Source organism: Rhipicephalus microplus, chromosome 5 (assembly GCF_043290135.1).
Source record: "Rhipicephalus microplus isolate Deutch F79 chromosome 5, USDA_Rmic, whole genome shotgun sequence".
Lineage (NCBI taxonomy): Eukaryota > Metazoa > Arthropoda > Arachnida > Ixodida > Ixodidae > Rhipicephalus > Rhipicephalus microplus.
Window position 1 is genome coordinate 157,103,115 of NC_134704.1, and position 22,408 is coordinate 157,125,522.

The window sequence follows — 22,408 nt, forward strand, 5'->3', positions numbered from 1 at the left end:
GATTCCCACAGAAGGCAGGCGGGTTAGGGGGAGACAGAAGGTTAGGTGGGCAGATGACATTAAGAAGTTTGCGGATATAAATTGGCAGCAGCAAGAACAGGACCGAGTTAACTGGTGGATCATGGGAGAGCTAGGCCTTTGTCCTGCAGTGAACGTATACTCATGCTGATGATGACGATACATGTGTGGTGAGTGACGCCGGCGGCAAAATCCAGCGGTAGAGTGTCCATATAGGTAATTGTTATCGCAATAAAAGAATTGGCTGATCCCACGTACAGTGGGAATCGATGATATGCCAAGCACGACAGAGGAAAGTTGATATGTCACTTTAAAATTGCCACAACGTTAACTACGAGCATGCATGGACGTAAATTATGCCACGTACATGACTTCCATGTCGACGTGTCATTTACCTTCGTCGTCTATTCACGTCACGAGCTAGTGAAACGGCCGCAAACAGCGTAGCTTGTAGTCATGTTTGACATGACACGCATGTCATAATTATCATGTTTCCTCGTGTCATTTACCTTCGTCGTCCATTCACGCCTCGTAATACTGATTTGGTATATAGAAAGCTAGCCAAACGGCCGCGAGCACATCATGACCTTAACATGTAGTCATGTTCTTACATGACATGCATCATGATTATCATGTGTTTGCACCTGTCATATACCTTCGCACGTCTCGCAACACCAAATTTGGTACGTGTGAAGCTAACGAAACGACCGCGAACGCACCATGATCGTTGCGTGTAGTCATGATTTACATCACATGAATGTCATAATTTCTACGTTAGGGTCTATCACTTATGTTCGGCATGCAGTCATGTCATACCATGCCAGTTTCGCAAGAGCAGCAAGACCATGTAAATCATGACATACAGTCGTGATTTTTATGTTATGATTAGTCACTTATGCTCTTCATACAGTCATGTTATGCCATACCAATTTTGGTATCGATATCATAATCGAAATGTCCAGGAGAGCTAAAAGTCGTATACATAGGTTAGATAGATACGCTCTAAATCGCCGAAGTTCACTAAGAAATGCACAGGGCTGGATACATTGATGCAAGCAAAATGGCGGCGCCCAGCGGTGCGAGCTGACCCGCTGCTTCGTCCGTGTGCTACGGCGATCTAGAAGCCATTCTAGTACACTGTACTTGTGCCGAAGCAACTAGATTGGCAGAAGAGAGCAGGCTGCGTTGACGGTATGGATGGCGGCACTTTCATGTCAATAAGTGCGTCGATTTCACTGAACGTGGCCTGACCCTATCGTTTGGTTGCAGGGCAACGCCGGCGGACTGATAGCTAGGACACGCGGGACGTTTGCGAGGTGAGCGCGTGTTTGTTCTTGCTTGGTACCTCCACGTGTACGCGGCAGGCTGCGTTAACATGACGCAACCAATTACCGTAGGCTGTCGCGACGATACGTAGGCACGGCATGCAGTCTATCGGGTCAGCTTTGATGGCAAATGGCGTGTCGCTGCTGCTGGGCCTGGGTTCGGGGCTGACCCTGGGCTGGTTGCTGGGCGCGAAGTTTGGACTTCGCAGCGGCCTTTCGAAGCTCTTGGGTTGCACCAGTGGAGTGATGATCCGGGACGTCGGCGAGGTGAGTGTTGATGCGCTTATGTGCCTCTATGTCCGATCTAAGGGGTAAAACCATATCAATTCATTCAATCCATCCATCTAGAAGTCCGCACTGGAGATCTATCGAACTGTTTAAAGCAGGAAATTGCCAAGGAAATGATCTATGATAATACTCGGGGTAGTTTTGTTCTGTTTGAGGCGAGGACGGGAGGATTGCGAACCAATACCGAAGGGGTAGACACGGTATGCGGTGCGTGTGGAGAGGAGGAAACTGCCGAACACTTGATATTATCAAGTTCTGTAAAGGGCTTCACCTTATAGTTCAGGATGATGGCGCAGAGTTCTTCAAAGCACTGGGGCTTAAGGACAGGGAGGACAAATAGACTTTATGTGGGTAGAATTTACTAGAAGGAAGTTATCTGATTTGTACCTACAATCAAAGCACGAGTGAAAATTAAGCTCTTCACTGCAAAGCGCCAGTGCTTATAGGGGCCCTGCAGCGCTTTTTGAGCATGGCCAAAAAACACGGGGGATCAGTAGTAGAGGCTCCCGACAACACGCGAGCCAAATATCATAGCGCTGCACGCGGCCTGGAATTCACAAGAAATTATCAAAGTCAGCTAAAAATTGCTTTCTCTTCTCCCGACAAATCACGGAATAAGCCCAAAAATCACTCAAAGTCAGTGGCGTACCAACTCTTTCGCGAATGAGGGGGCAAACCTACCTCACTCGTCAGCCATATATATATATATATATATATATATATATATATATATATATATATGGCTGACCTTTTTTTGGCACTTCCAGTACCGGCAAAACTAAAACATTTAAAAATATTTCGTCACAATCATCGGCTCACAGCAGCTTTGACAGGACAGGGATGGTGCTATTCATTTTCGGTGAAAGAAAATGATTTTCCCGAAGAAGCCAACGCTCTGATCGGGTCCATAAAACGATTGCTCGTTCCCATTCGTAGTAAAGCAGGCAAAGCATCCATAACAAAGCAGTATACGTTTTTGCGCCTTGTACTGTAGCCTGCTTTGCAATGCTACAGTACAAGGTGCGAAAGCATCGCATAGGCGGCCCGCAAGTCAAAGAGCCTTCAAGAAAATCGTCACAGCAGAAATCTTGGAAAAATTTCACTATATTAAAACATTGCCTGGTAACATTTTCATTTCCTCATAACAATATAATTGAGCGATTACTGTGGTAAGAGAAAATTTTGCCTTGGTTGTTGGTTTCCCCAGCGTGCAGCCGACAGTGACCACTGTCAAAAGTGGGTGGGGGCTCACCCCCCCAACTTTTCTCGGGGGGGGGGGGGCTCGTGCTTTTCTTGGCCCCTCGGCTGATCCGCCTATGCTCGTAAAAAGCCCATCTGTCAGCCATTGGCTGATTGGAACATGGCGCGCTCGGTCGTTACAAAGATTACCGCAGGAAGCTTTACTTGTCCACACAGCGCGCGCGATCACACAGAAAAAGCCGCTCATTCGAGCATTTGAAGACAAATAAAGGAAAAAGCGCTCAAGGTCACAAGGTGCGTGTGACGTTTTTTTTTTTTTGCGCCTGCATCCTTCTTTTCTTCCAGCGCTTTCGTCGGGACGAGAGACGAGAGAATGCAATTGCAGCATGCGACGAATCTTTGTAACTCTACTCGTACTGGACGAATCTTCAAAATTTTTGAGCCGTTTAATTTGTGAGGCAATAAGCTCTTCCAGATAGTTCATTCCATGGTTACTTGAAAACGTTTTTTAACTTCACCATAAAAAAAAGATAAATTTAGTTATTGTTCACTTAGTGTTACGACTAGGTGGCATTAGCCGCTGACCGATCTAAAGGGTACAGCCCAGGGGCGTAGCCAGGGGGGGGGCACACCAAGCACGTGCCCCCCCCCATCCCCCCAAATTTTTTTCCACCATGGCATAGAGAGCAAAAAATGGCCATTTTAAGGGGGTGCCCTTCCCGAAATTGAGGTCGTATCCTCCCCCCCCCCCCCCACGAAAAAAATTTCTGGCTGCGCACCTGGCACAGCCATATCAATCCATCCATCCATCCTGTACTGCATGCTAATTCCCCGGATCGTGGCACCTGTCGCGTGCGCTCGAACAGTATGCGGACGCGCTCGGAGGTTAAAATCCTCGAAAAACTGGATGTCTCTAGAGTCAACGTCCCGATAAGCAGATAAGTGTTGAATATTAGGCGCTAGCTCCGGAGCTGGTCGAATAGTCACCCCTGAAGAAGGGACCGAATCGGTCCTGATATATTGGATCAGTTTATAGTTCTTAATTTTAACTTTACGAACTTGGTCTAAAAGTGTCTGGAGAGTTTATTTTATGCGCAAGATTAGGTTTGTTGGTTTTGTCGTTTTTGAACGTAGTACTGTGCATGACGGGCAAAAAAGCAATAATGATGTGTGGCCCTTTGTACGGGGTGGACTCATTAGTGCCCTAGGCTCTTACTCATTAGTGCCCTAGGCTCTTAGCTTAGTGGAATGAGCTTTTTTCTGTCCCGAACAGCGCCTCCAGTGGAGATCGCCACAATTGAAACTGGGGGTCTGTGGCCTCTGAAGTTGTTCGTAGAAAATCTCGAGGGCTAGGTATTTTTCATGATAATTTGCAAATGGCCCCACCCAGTGACTATAGAGTTTCTCACAAACTTACCTAGCAGGAAATCTGGCGGACCTGCAGGATGCAAAGGAATTCCGGGATATGCGAGCATTGAACTTGACGCGGATTTGTATACCTTGAAGACTTGTCTGGCTTCATGTTAAAATTGTTGATTTCTGACTAAAAGAGCATGTAATAAACAATTTATGTTTTGCCATTGCACAGAAACGTGTTTTATTTAACATTCAAACTTTTGCGTCGATGTACAGTTTTACGAAGCGTAAAAAGTAACCAACGGCCGCTAAACTTGGCAGGCAGACGACAAAGCCAGCGTTCCCTCAGCCATTTTATGTCATCTGTTTTTTTTCTTTTGCCGTTTAGTAGTGCCGTCAAAGTGAGTGGACTTTTATTTTAGAATATAATATGCGTGGATGAGATCCGCTTATTAAGGTTTTGTTATAGACACAGTGGTATTCACTTTTGAGCTGAAGCCTCACTCAACACCAGTCAACACAAGCCTTGCAGACACATATACCATCATTCCCAGCGCTTCAACGAGGCCCCTTAAAAGATTCGCATAGACGATGGCACCAGATTTCCTTCTAGGCATTTTTGTGAGAAACTTTATGCCAGTGGTCCCTAAAAGTTATGGTGCGCGTAACGTCACAGCCGCTGCGCATGCGCAGGCTAGTCTCCTGGAAAACGGCTCACTGAATAAATATTCATGTAGCTGGGAAGCACATTTTTGCTTAACACCTGATGCATCTGGCACAATGGCTACCGCTGCAGCCAGACGGGCGCTGACTTCCAACAGGTTTTCATTGGAAAATTGCATCAAATTCAAATATATTGTTGCGGTGTCGCAACTATCGCCGTCGGGAAGGGAGGCAAAATGAAAAAGAAGACATATTGGTGTTCTGGTTGATAATGGCCGCCATCTTCGCTGCTGGACTATTTTTAATTGTAAATAGCTTATGAAAGCTGATAGCTCATTGTGTTGATGAATTAATTCATGTCGTTTTAAAGGGACACTAATGTAAACTATTAAGTTGACGTTGATTGCAGAAATGGTGGTCCAGAAACCTCATAGTGTTACTTTCGTGCCATGGTAGGGCCTAATTTGAAATAAAATCACAATATACTGCTCTGCATCGGGTTAGCGCACTTCGAATTACCCGCCTCAAAAAGTGGACCGACTAGACCGTTTCACATCACTGTTGCCGTGCACAACATTCCCCGGCTTTACTGCTCTAGTAGCAGCAAACTGAAAGCAGCGGGAGCCGAAGCAGCAACAACGGCCATTGATCAATTTCCCGCCATTGGCTTCGAGATTGCAGATGCTTTTGTTTCAACTGCACCCTGCTATATGGCGCCACCTTTACCGTGTAACCATGCGAAAATTTAATTTTTGAACTACTATTGCTATTCCCCATAGTAACTTCCGGCAGTTTTTTTTTTCATGAATCTAACAGAAACGAACAAGCAGCATTTTATTGCGTCTCTTGATGCATGGAAAGGTTTTTATGTGGTGCAGTTAGGTCGATTACTAGTGATTAATTGTAAGTGGTCCGCCTGATGTCATCAGGATAATTTTGAAGATGTCCTACTGCGGCGCTTGTGTTCTTGTAAGTAGGGTAAGTAGGGCACTGTTGTTGATAATATTGTCATTTTAGACGTCATACATTGAGCTTTCACTCTGACGTAAATTGTTATTTGACTTTAGTGTCCCTTTAAGCTAAACTTGCTTATTCTGTGCAAAAATGGAGAAAAAGTATTACATTGACTCTTGTTTTCAATTTTTCTAAGTTAAAACTCATAGATTTTTTTTAATACTTAATGCATTGTTCTTGTTATAAGTCCTTTCTGTTGTTTCTTGCATTGAAAAATGTAAAATCAAATGTATATGTATAAATAAGTAATCCACTCCTGCCTATGACTTAGCATGCAAGCTGGCATTATCGAATAAAGAAGTAAATAAACGAATGTATTTGCAACATTTTGGTGCGGGGTGCTAGGTACGACGAAAGATAGAATTACACAGTGAACGTGGTCTGGACAGCTCCGAAATGTCAACAGAAGGAAATTTTGTGGCTTCTACTTTGACTGCGGTTCCGGTGCAGCCAGTGGTATTGACTCAGGTGCACGGTTCTGGTAACTTCAGCGGTACGGACAGCGTTGATGTCGAAGCCTGGATCTCGAAATACGAGTGAAATACGAGTATCAGCGCATTCTCGAAAAGCTCTGATTTGTAGCACGCATATTGTCGCTAAAAATAAAATAATGCAACATGTTTTTCTATATTACTGTATGATGGCCTTCGGTTGTCTATTTACGACATTTTAAGAAAAATCGAAGATGGGGGTTTTTTTACTATTCAAATTTCAGTGGAGTACACTTTTGCCAATATGAAAACTTTGAGGCAATATATATAAATTTACATTTGCCCTACGGCAGCAATAATTTATGAACCTAATGAACACACTATATCCTTAAAACGTGTCAAGTTTGAAAACGCTGCTTGCATTACTTTCAGAGAAAAAAATGGGGAATACGTAACTTACTTTAAACTGTTGCAAAATTAGACATTTTAAAAGGCTATTTTCTTAAGGTCTACAAACTTGAAACCAAATGAATTCATTCTTCATTAGACCTGCATTTCAGGTAAAAAATATCTTCCTTGAAACAAAAATAATTGTCTTTTTATAGCATCTGCAATTTTCGAAAATGACAGGTGACGAAATTGGTGCCTCCGTGTTGGTGAAGTTTGATATTTTTTTTCTCGTAAGTTATGCCGTTAATCATAAAACAAAGTTGACTTTCGGGCTACCTGGTGAGAGGTGCACGAAATATAAAATACTCAATGAAATCTAAAATATCAACTTTTGGACCCCTGTCGATCTCTCATGGAATCACCCGGTTGTATTATATGCAGCATTTTGATGTTACCGTTCTTGCATTTTTAAAAAGAGCTCTCAAAACTGACATTATGGCTTACGAGCCTTGAGCTACTTCAGGGAATGTAGATGCAACCATTTAGGTTTGTCAAGTGTTAGTTTCTTTATGTTCATTCCAGCCTTGTATATTGCATAATATGTCACAAGTGGCTGTATCTCACAGAGTTGTAATTATTGATCTGTGAGCACTAGTTATTTTTTCATTCAATCAGTTATCGAACGCAGATGTCTTCATGTTGGTGTGCCAGGATCAGTCAGCATTGATCTATCAACTAAAGAACAATATTCATTAACACTCAACAAATGCTTGGTTTTTCAGAGAAACAGCAGAAACCACTAATAAATGTTGCCTACTACAGCAAAAAAAATATTTAACGAGCAACAGTTCGCATGATGCTACCTGATGAAACAGTAAAAGAGCAGCATTACCTTTACAAGACTAGCAAGTTTAACATGCAGGACACTGGTCTCGCAGATGAGTATGCGCAACTAAGAGGAATTTGTATTGGTCCAAGTGATGCGAGACTTCAGTAACTGTCCAGGTGTGCTCAGTTGGCACCCGGCTGGTGCCAGTTGAGTGTGGTCTTAGCTCCCCACTCGTAGTAACTGGCCCAGTTAAGGCCCTAGCTGGCCTCAGTTTGCCCCTTACTGGGAATGGATGTGAGCCTTCTGGTCCCAGCTTGTCCTCGACTGGTCACAAATGGCCCCGAACTGGTAACGGTTGGTGTCAGGCTGGGACCAGTCAGCTCCAGTTTATTACCACTGACACATTTTCACCACAATCGCTACCCCCTTCCTCAAGTGTACACCTATGATAGGGACTACGCTGTACTGGGCTTCCACAGAAGTTGAAAGAGGAGGAGAGGCTGAGCGTCTTTGCCTTTCCTATGTAGTGTTGTCGGCAACACTATAGTTGCACCAAATCTAATACAATTTGTCCTCTGCATTGCTTCATTCTTGATAAGACAGCTATGTTTGAGTCAACTAGTAAGAAAACATCAGGTCATTTTTTTGTGTATCTTCGGTAGTTTACGCCTATGAGAAATTGTACGTTGTTTTTTTGTTTCTTATGAGTTTATATGCATTTATATAATGTTGTTATTTCTCTCTTCTTTTGCAAAATGTAATGAAGGCCTCTCTCATTTCAGAAGTATAGCGTGCGGTTTCTCACACGTACCAAGAATATTTATTTTTCAAAAAAAAAAAAACAGCAAAACAGGAAATGTACAAACAAGCGGTATGTGCTGGCACATAAGCGTGTATCGTACGTTTTTCTTTGTATCACATCCACTGTTCTGCTGTATACCTTGTAAGGGGGCCCGAATCCCCTTCAAGTGAATGGTGTTTCACTTTCTGTTCGGGCCTTCTCCATTTTTTTGTGTATGGATAGAAAAATGGAATAATAGATGAATTGAATTGAAGTGCCACTCCGTCGGCACTTCATAAACATAGTGAAAAAAAAAAACATTTTCCTTGGCACGATTGTCTCTTAGATCTCATTCAGAACTTCATATGAAATTTGGTATGCTAAAAATCTTCAGCATCTGATTTTTCAGACTTCGTGCCCAAATTTCAGGTCCAAGCCGGCATTAATTAAACCCCCAGCTCTGCCACATGTATCATTTTTTTTTGTTGGAATAAGCAATTTCTCGAGTCAATACATTTCCGACCGTAGTGGAGCCTGATAGGCAGCTTTGCCGCAGTACCAAAATGTGTGACATGAAGCATATCATAGGTCTGAAGGTGTTGCTTTTAATCAAACGTTGACTGCATTTGTTTTTGAAAAGTTCGAATAGTAAATGTTCCAGTGTGAATCCACTAGCAAACTCTAGGCTTGCGCGAATATTTGAATGCTTGGAATATTCAAACTCGCTTCGATTTGAATTTAGATTATTGAAAATTTTCAAGTATTCAAAATGAACAAATAAATGTATATCAGTTCGCGTTTAATCTCCGCAAAGGTGATTTCACTGCAGTAAATGACTGCTAAGCTGTGAAAGCACCTATTTAAATGTGTGTTATAATTCTCATGTAACTTTCTGGAATGATGGTATCACTGTAGTGAAGGGGTTCTGGGCCGTGAAAACGCCTAATTATTGGAAATTCCTCACTTCAAGGCTAAATGAACATAACCTCACATCGATTCATCAGTTTTGATGTTTAAATCTTAGTTATACCGGCTTATATGCTCAAAGTACAGTAAATACTAAAACATAACATATTTTGCTGGTTATCACTTGCATTACACCAAAAGTCTAATCCTGCTATTATTCAAAGTTGTTTCCGCTTCCTTTGAACGAAAAAATGGCATTTGCTCAGGCCTTGTTTCAATTTGAAAAATATTTATCATTAGATCATGACAAATATACCCGTTTTTGCTTATAACATGTGATATACACTATTAGATTCGAAATTATAATCAAAACCACTATTCGCACTAGCCTAGCAAACACTATTACAAAAATATTCGAAATTTCGAATATTTGCACACTCCTACTCATTGGTATTATCATGGACACCTCGAAGAGTGCAACTGCTTTGAGAGTGTACTACAGAAAAATGTCTACTGCACTGTCTTGACTGGGTCTTACAGTACCGCTGCTGTTAGACAGGTTTCAGTGCTCATTCAAGGTTTTAAGTGTTGCGGAAGCCTCGATTGGTCTTGGTGTGGATTTGCAGAGTAGCGGCGACGACAGCAGTGAATTTAAGCTGGTGCTGGTGGTGCGTGCCGACATCAAGATGGAGAAGGGCAAGGCGGCTGCCCAGTGTTCGCATGCAGCTGTGCTTGCTTACAAGCAGGCACAGAGGGACGCACCCAGGGCGTTGCGCCAGTGGGAGCGCCAGGGGCAAAGGAAGGTGGGTTCCTTCCCAAGGCCATCTCTTGAAAGTCATTTCAGCATCGGGTTCAGTGATTGAATTCCCTTCATTCGTCTGCATAGCATGATGTCGAGAGCTCAATTTCCAGCAAGCGTTGCCATTTTCTGCTTGGGGAACAATTGTAAAAATACTTCTGCACTGTGTACCAAAGGAAGCTGTGTGGCATAAATCAGCTAGGCTCTCTAAAATACAAATGTGAGTGGAACCTGGGATGTTGCTTCGATTGCGAGAAGTTTTAATTGTTAGAAATTATGATTCATGTGATTCGGGGAACCATCACCCAAGTGCTTTAACCCCCAATTTTGCTTGATATAACGTAGTCAAATACTTCTTTCTTCCTTGCATCATTATGGATTGATAGGGTGTTACACCTCTCTAAATGGTGTAATATTTTACGTTAAAGTGGCCTTCACTAAAACCGTGTTTTCCTATTTTTACGGTTCGGTGCCCACAACCGTATCATTCAGCTTTCATGATCGCTAACGCGATAGCATTAAAGAGCTCGTTTTGCAGAAATTTTGGCATTGGCGTCATTGGTTGTGAGTGAAGAATTATCATCGTATGCATAACCGAAAAATTGAGAACGATGCAAATAAAATAAATTAAAAAAATCTAAGTCGGAGTAAAGATCGAACCCGGGTTGATTGCGTGGCAAGCGGATGTCCTACCACAAAGCCACTCCTATGCTTGGGAAAACAGTGAAAAGAATGTCCTCTGCTTGGAAATGCAGTGAAAGTAGCTTTCATGCTTCACAAACACATGTGTCCTGTATACATGCTTCACAATGCATCAAATATTGCCGTAATAATTCGTGTACAAGCGACCATTGCCATCGGGCGTCAGAAAATGTGATTTCATAATGACTTTAGTAGAACTCGCTGTTGGGCTAGTAGGTGCATGTCTTGATTAAATAGTCAACGTCGCGCCGAGTGAACAACCACACATAGAAAGATATACCCATAGACACCACGGGTGCTCAATTGCAAGTGTTTAATCCTTGAGGAAACAGGCTAATATAAACCCACTCTTCGTCGACACATGCGAAACATGATCAGCCTTTCTCTTACATAATCACGCTATCGGACACATTTCTGACTCATACAGGTTTCTGACTGATGTTTATTAATACCCCATTTTTTTATGTGATATGCCTCCAAAATTTCCCATGCTAACTTGTAATGGGAAGTCTTCCTTTCATAATGATGCAAGGAAGAAAGAATAAGGACGACTCACATATAAGCGCGCATGTTACAGCTTGTGGATGCACCCCATACTTCACGCAGATTAGGATCCCGGGAAGAAGTACAAACAAGTTAGCACAGGAAATTTTGGAGGCATATCACATAAAAAAATGGGGTAATAAATGTGTAAGCAAAACGTCACTAAACCTGTAGAAGTCAGAAACACGTTATCTAGAGAGCATGTGTCCGATAGCGTTTTACGTAAGGGAAGGGCTGATCATGTTTCGCATGTGTCGACGAAGAGTGGGTTTATATTAGCCTGTTTCTTCAAGGAATAAACAGTTGTAAGTGAGCGCCCGTGGTGTCTGTGTGTTGTTTTCTCTGTCTGGTTGTTCATTCAGCGCGTTGTTGACTATTTAATCAAAATTATAATGACTTCGTGGCTTAAAACCGGTCATCCACTACAAACCACTACAAAAGGCACACACGCTACTGCACCTAATCCCTTAAGGCCACGTAGTGGGCGCATAGCAAGTTTGAAAAGGTTTCGTGCACTAAGTATGCACTAGGAACGAGGTATCGCTATCGTGTTCAACTCTTAAAGGCAAAGCTCGAGGGTCCCCTAATTTTTAATTTTTGTGGACCTAATGTATTTTATTTACTCCATATGGTCTTTGTGTCCACAGCATGTAATAAATAAATAAATAATTAAATTACCAAGATGTGTTATGAGGCAGCATTCACATATACATGCCTGTCAATCTGGAGACCTTGAGATTCGTAAAGCAAGGATTTTGACGCTAAAAAAGTAAACTTGTGTACATTTTGATTTACTACTTCTTGGGGCTGCAGCAACATCGTAGATAGCTCTGAAAGACTCACGGGTAGAAGTGCTGTGCTGAGCCGCGCCTATGCGGCAATTCACACGTGGAATGCCAAATTTAGCCCAGAGTTTTATCTGTGACCGAGCAGTACGCGTGGGCCTCACAAAGTACGCAACCGTTTCTATATAAAATTCCACATCTATATCAAACGTATTTTGGATCATGCATGAATCTTGCCCCACGCGAAGACAATGCACGATTCTTGTTAAGGTGACGTTGTGGGCATACTTCATTATGCGACTCTATATATGCTTTAGCAGCAAAGCTTTTAAGCAAACTATAGAGACCGCAGTGCTGTTGCAAAAATCTTGCTGCAACGCTGCCGAGCACAGGACGCGCTCGGCAGCGTTAGTTTTGCACGAAGAGATGAGTGCGAGTGTAGTTTAGCATGAGTGTAGCATGAGTGTAGTTTAGCATGAGTGTAGCATGAGTGTAGCATGAGTGTAGTTTAGCATGAGTGTAGTTTTAGCACGAAGAGATGAGTGCGAGAGGAAGTTGGCTTTATGAGACTAGCTAAATGGCGTCATGTTACGCCAGAAATATAATCAATTCTAAAGAAAAAGACCCCCCCCCCCCCATCTTTTTTTTTTCTTGAATTCATCTTAGAAAAATGCAGTTGGGACTGTGTGAGTCTCTAGCCTTGCATGTCGCTGCGTTTGTCTACCATATCTGCTGATAACCACGTAGATGTATTTAGAATGTTACTTCATGAAGTACTATTTTATTCAACGAGTATTCTGTTTATTTGCAACGAAAACAATCACTGAATAATTTTTCCAGAATGCTCAACAGCATGACGATATTATTTTTGCATAATCAACTGAAATAGGGAGTGCTTCTTAGATGTCTGGCTTCATGAGGTCTGCAATGAATTTAAATATTTCTAGCTCCTCACAAGGACCCCAAAATAATTATTCATGTCCTTGAATGTGAATGCATCTTGCTTCTTCACGATGTGCCCTTAGCTGCTCCGGATTGCTCCAAAATGATTAATATTGCTGCTTCAAAGTGCTCAAAAATAGAAAATTTTGCTGCTCCTAAGTGCTCCAAAATACAGATTTTGCTGCTCCACAGTGCTCTAAAATGTAAATTTTTTCTGCTCCAAAAATTGCTCCAAATCACCAGACCTTGATAGCATCACTCAACAACAAGCGAAGTTGCAGTGTTGGGTAGGCCATGTACTTTCAGTGCTTGCACTCTCCTCTGGTCCTGTCAAGCTTGCTCTAAGATAAGTATAGAGAGATGACACGGGGAAGAAACTTGCGTCTGAAGCAGCAATCAAATGATGCGACTCATTTCCGACGCTTGATGAGCGTGTGAGATAACATCCCCCCCTCCGCCCTGTGTTTTCTCACCAAGTCTGAGGGGTGGTCCTTGACTTGTTAAAATGATTGGGTCCTTATGTCCAGCACCTGTATTGTGTCCTTATGTCCTCGTTCTTCTGCACTGTGTAAACACGACCCCTTTTCAGACATAAATGTTTGATTATTCATAGCCCGCTGGAAATGAATGGCAGCATCAAGGAGTAATTCGTGAGCTTGTTCTGTGTGCTAGATGTTGCGGTTACTTAAATTTTTTTGTGATGATGTAGAAATGATGTTGCTTGCCAGCTGCACGAGCTTTGGCTCTTACCAGTTGTACACGCAGTTTGAGTTGTCTCTTGCATTCAGCCATTATAATAAGGCCAAAACAACTGCTCGAGTTCTTACATAAGCTACCACTGATTTGACTAAGTGTAATTTCATAGTATGGTTAATTAGATGGATTTAATGGTCAGTAGTTCCCTTGGTTTACCAGGTCTGGAGACCTTTGTCAGTTATTCATATAAATTGATCTGTGCTGATTTTGTATTTATTGATAGGTGGTGCTTCGGGCATCGACGGAGAATGAGATGCTCTCGTTGGCGAGCCAAGCACGTGCCAAGGGTCTCATCACAAGCCTGGTACGTGATGCTGGTCGCACACAACTGGCACCCGGCACTCGCACCGTGCTCGGGGTAGGACCAGCGCCCGAGCAGCTAGTTGACTCCGTGACCGGACATCTTAAGCTCTATTGACATTCCGCTCCCTTCCGAGGCTCGTGTGCCCATGCTCAAGGACAGTTATGAAATGTGTGCAGCTTTTTTGTCGTCCAGCAGCCTTGGAAGTCCATCCTGATGCTTGTGCCCCCCACAATACTTGCCCTGAGTGTAGTTTTGCGCTCGTGCATTTGACATACAGAGACACACACACACTCTTCGCGTTGCAAGCCATGGTCAGTTTGCAACTTTCACTTGAATTGATGGAAGCGGGGCAGCTTCAGCTCAAGGGACGGCCATGCACCAACCAGAAGAAATGGCAAAGACACACTGATGTGGTGGTGATGGTGGAGTGCACAGGCTTCCTTGATGTGGCACACAGTGCAGCCATTAATTATGTTCACTTGCTCTCAAGGCTTCCACCCAAAAGTTTCTCAGATGTTAGATCAAAGATGAAGTTTCAAGATGGAAAGGTTGTGCTACCAAAACTTAGGCATCTTGGGTTTGTGTCATCATTTCACAGGGGCTGAGACAAAAGGCGAGAAATACCATATCCTTGTTCATTTTATAGCTTATTTTCTTGCTTTGTGGAATGAACTAATATACAAGGAAATATACACTGAATCAATGTTTTCGAAAAAAAAAAAGCCACTAATAACGCACATGCAGTGTTCCCACCCAAGGTTAGGCCATATATAAGTCAGCCTCTTTCAAAACTTATTCGTAATAAAGAAGTACAGAGTACTTGTGGGTATAAGTTCAGTTTCCACTCCTTACAAAAACAGTGAATTCAGCAAGGTGGTTGCAGTTCTTGTTCGGGGCCTGGGCCTAGCCAAAATACTATTTTTTGAGGGATTTGTCTATACCACCGTGTATTTCAGGGGTGGAACAGCTGCATCATTTTCGCCATTGTGTGCCGAACTTGTTTTCCTGCGCCGGATCACTCCTGGTGCACCGCAGCAGCAGAATTTAGCCGTAAGATGCCCAGGTCATCAGGCGTCGTGCTTGAAAGCATAATTAAATGTTGTCTTTTTGGTTTTATCTAAACGATTATAGTTTCGGTTTCATAAAGGCTGTGATCGCTTCAGCAGCAGCACTGAACACTGATTCTAAGGGCATGGTCGCGATTGTGGCAGGCATCAGTGCGAATGGCTCATGAAGCCATCGGCATGTCTACGTGCTACGCTCTCAATGGGAAGAGACTGCAAGAAGAGTATCTCTTCTGGCGCGGCTGTTCTTTCTTACACCAGTGTTTTGTAGAGTTACGTGATATCCGATCTGAAAGAGTGCCAATAATACAATATGTTGCTATCCCATTTATTGCTTCGCTTTTTGGGTGAAACTGTTTTTTTTTACTTTAATGGCATTAGCATTGCTCAAAAGAAGTGGGGATAGTGTCGAGTTTTCTGAACAGCCTACTAGCCAAGACAGGTGCACATGACTGCTAAAGAGTGCATGCATGTATTCTCGTTCATTTGACCGCTGTGCTTCGCACTTATTGACTGTGCGGTTGACACTTGCGCGTTAAGGTTAAAAAAAATGGGCTGCTGTACGCAACTAAAAAAGTCACACGTGCACCATAAAGGCGAAGAAATGAATGCAATAGCAGCAAATTGTAATATCATACAAAGCAAGGCTGGCAGCTAATTGTTTTTGATCCCATCTCATGGAACTGTAAAAAACGCTAGCGTACAAAAAACGCTGGTGTACAAGAAAAGGCCACCTCAAGGAGATGAAAAATTTTCGTGCAGCGCTGGTTAGACTCGCTCACCACAGCTGAGGTCGGCAAACTGCTGCGAAAACTTGTGTTATGTTCAAGAAAGCCTCAACATTGACGTGTCCGACGGCTTCGTTAATGAAGCGGCGGGTCACACTCAAGCACGTGCAGTTGGTAAAATGGGCCTCCCCAAACGTCTTTGACTCCACTTTCACCCTCAAGCAACAGGCAACATTGCTCGCGTCAAGTCCAAGACTACTCGAGAAGTCACTGGCCCTGTTGTGCCTGCCGATCCCGTGACCATCGAACTCGCACCTCCACTATCGCTTTGGACAAAAAAACAGGTGTTTCTTGCCATCGCAAGCAATTCCTTGAAATGAAAGAAAGTGCTGTAACCATACACAAATCCCAGGGGGGAACATACAGCCAGGTGGTGTGCGAACACCACAAGCGCCATTTTCAGAAGCTTGTTTACGTTGCTTTGAGGCGGGGCCACCACACTGGACGGACTGTTCTTAACAAACGCAGAACAGAACTTCACCTTTTACGATGGTAGAGAGAATCCGGATCGGGCATTGTCAGACAAATTTCGTCGGTTAGAAAGTCATCGAATTAGTACAATCACCGCCAAATGCTTTGCCATTCTCCAGTCACCGCACAGATAGCAATTTGCAACATCAATGTACGCTTGTTGCTCGCTCACGCTGTCGATGTCACCTACGGCCACATTATTCATTTGGTACCTTTGCTATGCTTCACAGAGATGTGGATAGACACTGTTGTCAAATTGCCAGGATACAAGTGTGTCAGCCTTGCAATACGACAACGCCGTCGAGCTTCTACAGTGGTAGTTTACGAACGCCTGGACGAGATCACACGTTTACCACACAACACTCCCTATCCATTCAACTCGCTGCCGCATATGAGTTGGGGGGGATGCGTGTGCGGTGAAAACATCGCAGGGCTTCGTTGTCGCAGTAGTCTACATCTCCCCAGGAACCTCGTGAAACGACGTCATTAACTTCTTGCGTCACAACTTCTCTGCAATGTGCGAAGAGGAATGTGCCGGTGATCGTCACTGGGAACTTCCGGCGTTTCTTGATGCTGAACTTAGACTTCATCTCCTTTTCGACATCACCCAGTCAACTACATGCAACAACAGCTGTTTAGATCTTGTATTTGGAAAGGGTATCGCGTCACGAGTGCAGTGCGTGCCATTGCCAACCTACAGTGACCACAAGGCGGTGATCACGGTCATCGAGTGAACTGCTTCATTTACATTCACCTGTGTTTCTATTAAATATTGTATTTCATTTTCTTTATGCACGTTATTAAACATGTCGTTTGTTTGCTCATGTGTTTCTTGCATTACTATCAATCCAAGCATGCCCGGACAAGGGCCTCCCAATACTCGTGTGCCCTACACATTGAAAGCTGTCCCCAGAGGCGACACACGTGTCATCACTTGCTGCTCGTGGGAGGTGCTCCTGATCAACGCAGTCGTTCCGCACGCCCCTTGTTGTGCTCGTCCACTGTGGCCACGCTGAATAAACCTAGGCTACTTAGCAAGGGCATGTTTGCTACGATTAATACTGCTCCTGGAGCTGCTAGCCTCACTTCGTATAACACTACAATTTACTGCTATCACAATCAATGCTTTGCCCTTACGACGAAACTGTGACTTTTCTTTTTTTGCAAGACAGGCGGAGCACTTCCTCTGTGCTTTGTCTACAGGCCTCCTGGGGCAGATGGGGAGATGTTTTCGCATGCGCTCGTCGAGCGTCGGAAATGAGCCACATCGTTTGATTTCTGCTTTAGCCGTGTTTGTTGCCTTCATTCGCGCACTTTAACACGCAGATAGGACATACGATGCGCAGGCAACAACGAACACCCGTGTAGAGTGTCCATACTATCACAATAGTAAGCTGTTGCACAATTTGAAAAAATGCAGCATTCAACAAACGTTGCTCAAAAAATGCTTTGAACAGGGCTACATCTGCTCTTACTGTTCTTACTGCTGTAAACTTTGCTCGAAAAGGCCCTCCTAGCTGATCCAAGCCTGCTCTAAAACGTTTTTTTAGGTGCTCCAAGTCTGCTACAAAAAGCACTTTTGCCTGCTCCTAGGATTGCTCCCGAACAGATCTACCTTGTTTCACCCCTGGCATTTGTATATGTATACATGTGATGGCGGTATGAACATTTCAAGGAGATGAGGGCCTCATTTGTCCTTTATTTTCTGCCATTGAAACCACTCATCTTCAGGGGGGTTTTCTGCCAACCAGAGTTTGTTGGCATGAATTAGTCTACGCTGGTTCTTTCATTTATAAGTGCTTCTCTCTCTTACGCACGTTTTTAAGCAGCGTGACAACTCCACATTTTTTCACATTTATTTTCAAATTGCCTCGGCTGTTGGTTGATGATCATAATTTTTAACACTTTCGGGGCCGCCCCATCAGGCCATGGGTCATATACGACCAATAGCTTTCAACATGCTTTCAAACTGATTTTGTTTTTGTGCACTGTAGAGTTGCTAGTGCACCCTGACATGTAGCGCCATCAACGCTGTATTTCCAACACTACTTTTCCTTTCTTGGAGTAGTTTTTTTTCTTTCTGTGAGGTGGCAGTGCAAAATTGCGGTTTATCTCGAGTGCGGTCGTGTCAGCTAATTGAGAGAATGGCTTGAAGTTCGCGACTCGACGCGCTTAAGAAACGACGCGGATATCATGATTCCAAAGTTCAAATGGCTGATTTTGTGACAAAACGAGCGGCGAAAAGTCAGAAGACGACTTTGGAAGCTCGGATTTCAGTTTGGGCAGCAACTTAGGGCGATCAGCTTGGAAGCTCAACAAGTGGACGAAGGTTAGTTTCGCGTTTCGTTCAGCTTGCTGTTGAGTAAGCTTGCGGGGTCACTACATGTGCCTATTGCATTATCTTTATTTGGCAGTATTTCAACAACGTATTACAATGATGTCCTGCCACCATTGCAGAAGCGGATCATCTTTGTACCGCAACAAGCAGCTGACATTTACATGATCGATTACATGGGTGTGGCACTCGGGAAAGGACAAAAAAAAATTTTGTACAGCCTTTCTTTTTTGCCCTTTTCTTCAATATGCAAGTGATCTACTAAGCTTTGCGAGAACACAAATACGACTGGACAAAAATGCTCGAAAAAACGATGCATTCTCGCTCCCCGGATGAAATAATGAAGTTCATTGGCCTTATAGTCTACATGGGCCTCGTCAAGGTTCCATGGCTGAAGCCTTACTGGAACGTCGAAGAACTCCACAGTGACCTGCTTCCACGCCAAATAATGTGTCGATGCCGTTTCATAGCGCTGCTTGCTGTGCTCCATGTTGCACTTGGACGATGTGAGCCAGCTATCTAAAAGAAAGCTCCGGTTCGTGTGGTAGCTTACGGAGCACGTGAATCATGTGTCGGCGAAGCTTTTTCAACTGCAATGTGATCTCTGAACCGGATGGTGAAATGTAAAGGGAATCGAGCCTTACACAATATATGTAAGAAAAGGTGACAAAATGGGGCTGCCAGCTCTGGGTCCTAGCTGATACCAGCACCAGATACATGGTACGTTTCAGTGCATATACAGGTAAGCGTGATTAGCCAGGACCTCATTGATTTTTGCTGTGTGTCATTATCTTGATCAGGGGTACTGAATAATCATGTACAACTTCTACACATCGACACGTTTATTCAGCTACCCGATTGACCAAAGAACGTTGGCTTGTGGTTTGACGAGAAAGGACCGCTGAGGATTTCCTGGTGAACTAAAAGACGCACGATGGGAGAAAAAGTGCTACGAGGAGACTTAAGATGGCTCTGTGATCATGGTATATTACTACTTTTAATGGAAAGAATATCATGCTGTCAACGTGATTAACACCACCTACACAGCAAATGTCACTGTCACACCAAAAAGAAGGGGAAAAAGGGGGAATACTTCGGCTGATATTTCTGCACTGAAGCCATTGCTAATACACGAGTACAATGCTGAAATGCTATTGATTAGATAAATTGAACCAGATGATTGGCTACTACAGTGTCCTCATAAGGAGTGTTCGCTGGTGGAAGATACTCTTCTTCCACAGTATTGACATTGCTCGTGTTAACAGATATTATATCAAGCACACCACACGTCATACTCGGAGGTTCCGGAACTTGAAAAAAAAAAACAGATAATGACCAGCTCACATTAAGAGAACTCATTCGTCAGATATTTAGCCTCAATGGTGCCAAGCCAGCTCGGACTGCTCCACCACCTTCCACTAAACGAATTCTCCACCAGCCAGAAAAGGCAGAAAGGTGCAGAAGCTGCAAGCTGTGCTATTATCTCAGGTTAAGTAAAACTGAAAACTAATTGTTTCTGCAGGACATGTGATGTGTACTTGTGGTTCACTACTATGAATTATTTCCTGCAGTGGCATCAGAGCCATCGGCTTTGATTTGCTGACGAGTGCACCGATTCTGAAGTGGAATAAAAATAGGAAGTTATAGATGGGCAGCCCAAGCCTGTACATTTAAAAACGAAGACGTTTAACCACATTTTGTATATTTTTTACTTTACATTTTAACCTGTATATGCATGCCTTTTAAAACTTTTTAGTATGGTGTTCGATGAAACTTTCCTTTTGGTACTTTGTCTTAATTGTGCATATAAATTTTATGCATAATATCTATATTTACAGTGATTCCACTCCTTCGCCGAATCAGATTCACTGCGTATTTGGAAGTGCGTCTCTCCGGCAATAGCCACGCCTGTGCATCAAAACATGTGCACCTTTTTCTCTGGGCCACCAAAGTCACAATCATGTATCTAGAATTATATTCCGCTGAATAAACAGCTGTCGCACGTGCATCCTAAGTAATCCACGATGCTATGTTTGGTGCCGACGAAACTTCTTTTGTGCAAGTCCGCAACGAGAAAACGTGCTCTCCGCAGTGGCTCCTGACGTCTAGTCCAACTGGTAGCTTGAACGGAGGCGGCGATTCATCGGCGGTCGTCGTTTCAGGAACGCAGCTGATAGCTCGTTTGAAGAGTTGCGCGGCACGTAATTCAAGGAATTTTCACTAATAACTGCACTCGTGCCGCCCGAATGTCAGTCACGTCTACTTCAGGACATCGTGATCTAATTTTCCGTACTTCGCGTCAACATAACACGTGAACGGTCGGAGTGCGTTGACACTTTTCCTTTATTCGTTAATCCTCATTCAGAAGTCCTTTTACGTAATTCTTTCCACCTGCACATCCGCATTTGAAATCGCTCTTGCGGTAAAAGCCCCTCAAAGACCCTGCATGCCCTTTCGAACTCAAGCTTGCTATATAGGGTCCGAATTTTTTAAAAATGTGATCTCTTTAATAAAAGCACACCTCTCTGGTCGGATCAGCAGTGATTAGGTTTTAATAAGCGCAGCTTTCAGTAGTGGGGCCATCGCTGGCGGTTATTGTCGGAAGGCTCACTGTGAAATGGCCACGGCGTGTTACACGTACGCCCCTCGCTTTCCAAGGGGAGTAGCTGATGGTTAAAAAATAAAAAGTCACAGCTTTGCCGCAAAGGCGAAGCATTTAACGCGATAGCAACAAATTGGAAGGTCACGCGCAGAATGGAAAGCAGATCGAAACGTGTCCCGCGTTTCTCACGCGCATATGACGCATGAAACATGCTCTCAGGTACAGTTGCGCGCAAATAATCGTTTCAGTTGTTGCTTCACTATGTCTGGAAAGCGCGTGCTTTTCGTGAACTAAGACTTTAATGATTGCAGTGACCTTTGGGCACCCGGTATCTACAACAGAATTGTTCCAGGTAAAGCCCAAGGCCAGCCAAGACACACGATCCTCCCCGCGAGATAAGGGCGCGCGAGGAAGCCTCGCCTCCCTGCTCTAAGCGGGACAAAGTACGCGTGGAAGATTAGAGCGCGTGCTCATTGCGCCATCGTGCTAGTAATGGCTAGTAATGCTGAAAACACGATAATCCCCCACCCTTCCCCCCGAGTCCCATCAGCTGAGGTAAGTGGCAGATATAAATAGCTTGCCCTTTGAACGTTGAAGGACGCGCTCCTCGGTGGCTCAGTGGTTAATGCCTCACATTCGCGACGCAGAGGTTCCACGCTCGATTTTGTGCGCCGGAGTCTTTCTGGATTTTTTTTCTTGCGTTTGCATATATATATATATATATATATATATATATATATATATATATATATATATATATATATATATATATATATATATAAGGGAAAGAAGTGTATACCTAAGGGCTCGTTTTTCCCTGTTGTGACACAATATTAATGAGATCTAACAGACACTAATGCCAAGAATGTATAGGGGTCAAGTTATTAGAACAAATGGAATATATATATATATATATATGTGTGTGTGTGTGTGTGTGTGCGACGCTACGTGGCCTGACTCATACGCCATGTTTATTCCATTCCGACTTCTTTTTTCTCGGCTTCTACTATTCTACTACAAGTCACTGCATTCCTACGTCACAGGATTCCCCCCCCCCCCCCGCAAGAATGAGCACGTTACAATCAACAAAACAACAAAAAGCATAAAGTGAAAAAT

The 22,408-nt window shown here is 43.5% G+C and overlaps 1 protein-coding gene across 2 annotated transcripts; it reads left to right on the plus strand.

Annotated features, from left to right (window-relative positions):
* Window positions 1-1,072: 1,072 nt before the first annotated feature.
* LOC119174147 (peptidyl-tRNA hydrolase 2, mitochondrial) lies at window positions 1,073-14,322 on the plus strand. 2 transcript variants are annotated; one of them, XM_037424968.2, is made up of 5 exons: window positions 1,073-1,209; window positions 1,288-1,334; window positions 1,416-1,610; window positions 9,828-10,004; window positions 13,952-14,322. In XM_037424968.2, the coding sequence occupies exons 3-5, from the start codon at window positions 1,443-1,445 to the stop codon at window positions 14,144-14,146; spliced, it is 540 nt and encodes a 179-aa protein (XP_037280865.2). In that variant the 5' UTR covers window positions 1,073-1,209; window positions 1,288-1,334; window positions 1,416-1,442; the 3' UTR covers window positions 14,147-14,322. The 2 variants fall into 2 exon arrangements, with proteins under 2 accessions (XP_037280865.2, XP_037280866.2); XM_037424969.2 differs by having other exon boundaries at window positions 1,436-1,610.
* Window positions 14,323-22,408: the final 8,086 nt, after the last annotated feature.

Bases quoted from the DNA above. Each gene is read 5' to 3' on its own strand.
- LOC119174147 (XM_037424968.2), top strand. From the start codon at position 1,443: ATGCAGTCTATCGGGTCAGCTTTGATGGCAAATGGCGTGTCGCTGCTG. The intron at 1,611-9,827 runs GTGAGTGTTGAT...GTGGATTTGCAG, and splicing joins TGATCCGGGACGTCGGCGAG to AGTAGCGGCGACGACAGCAG. The intron at 10,005-13,951 runs GTGGGTTCCTTC...ATTTATTGATAG, and splicing joins AGCGCCAGGGGCAAAGGAAG to GTGGTGCTTCGGGCATCGAC.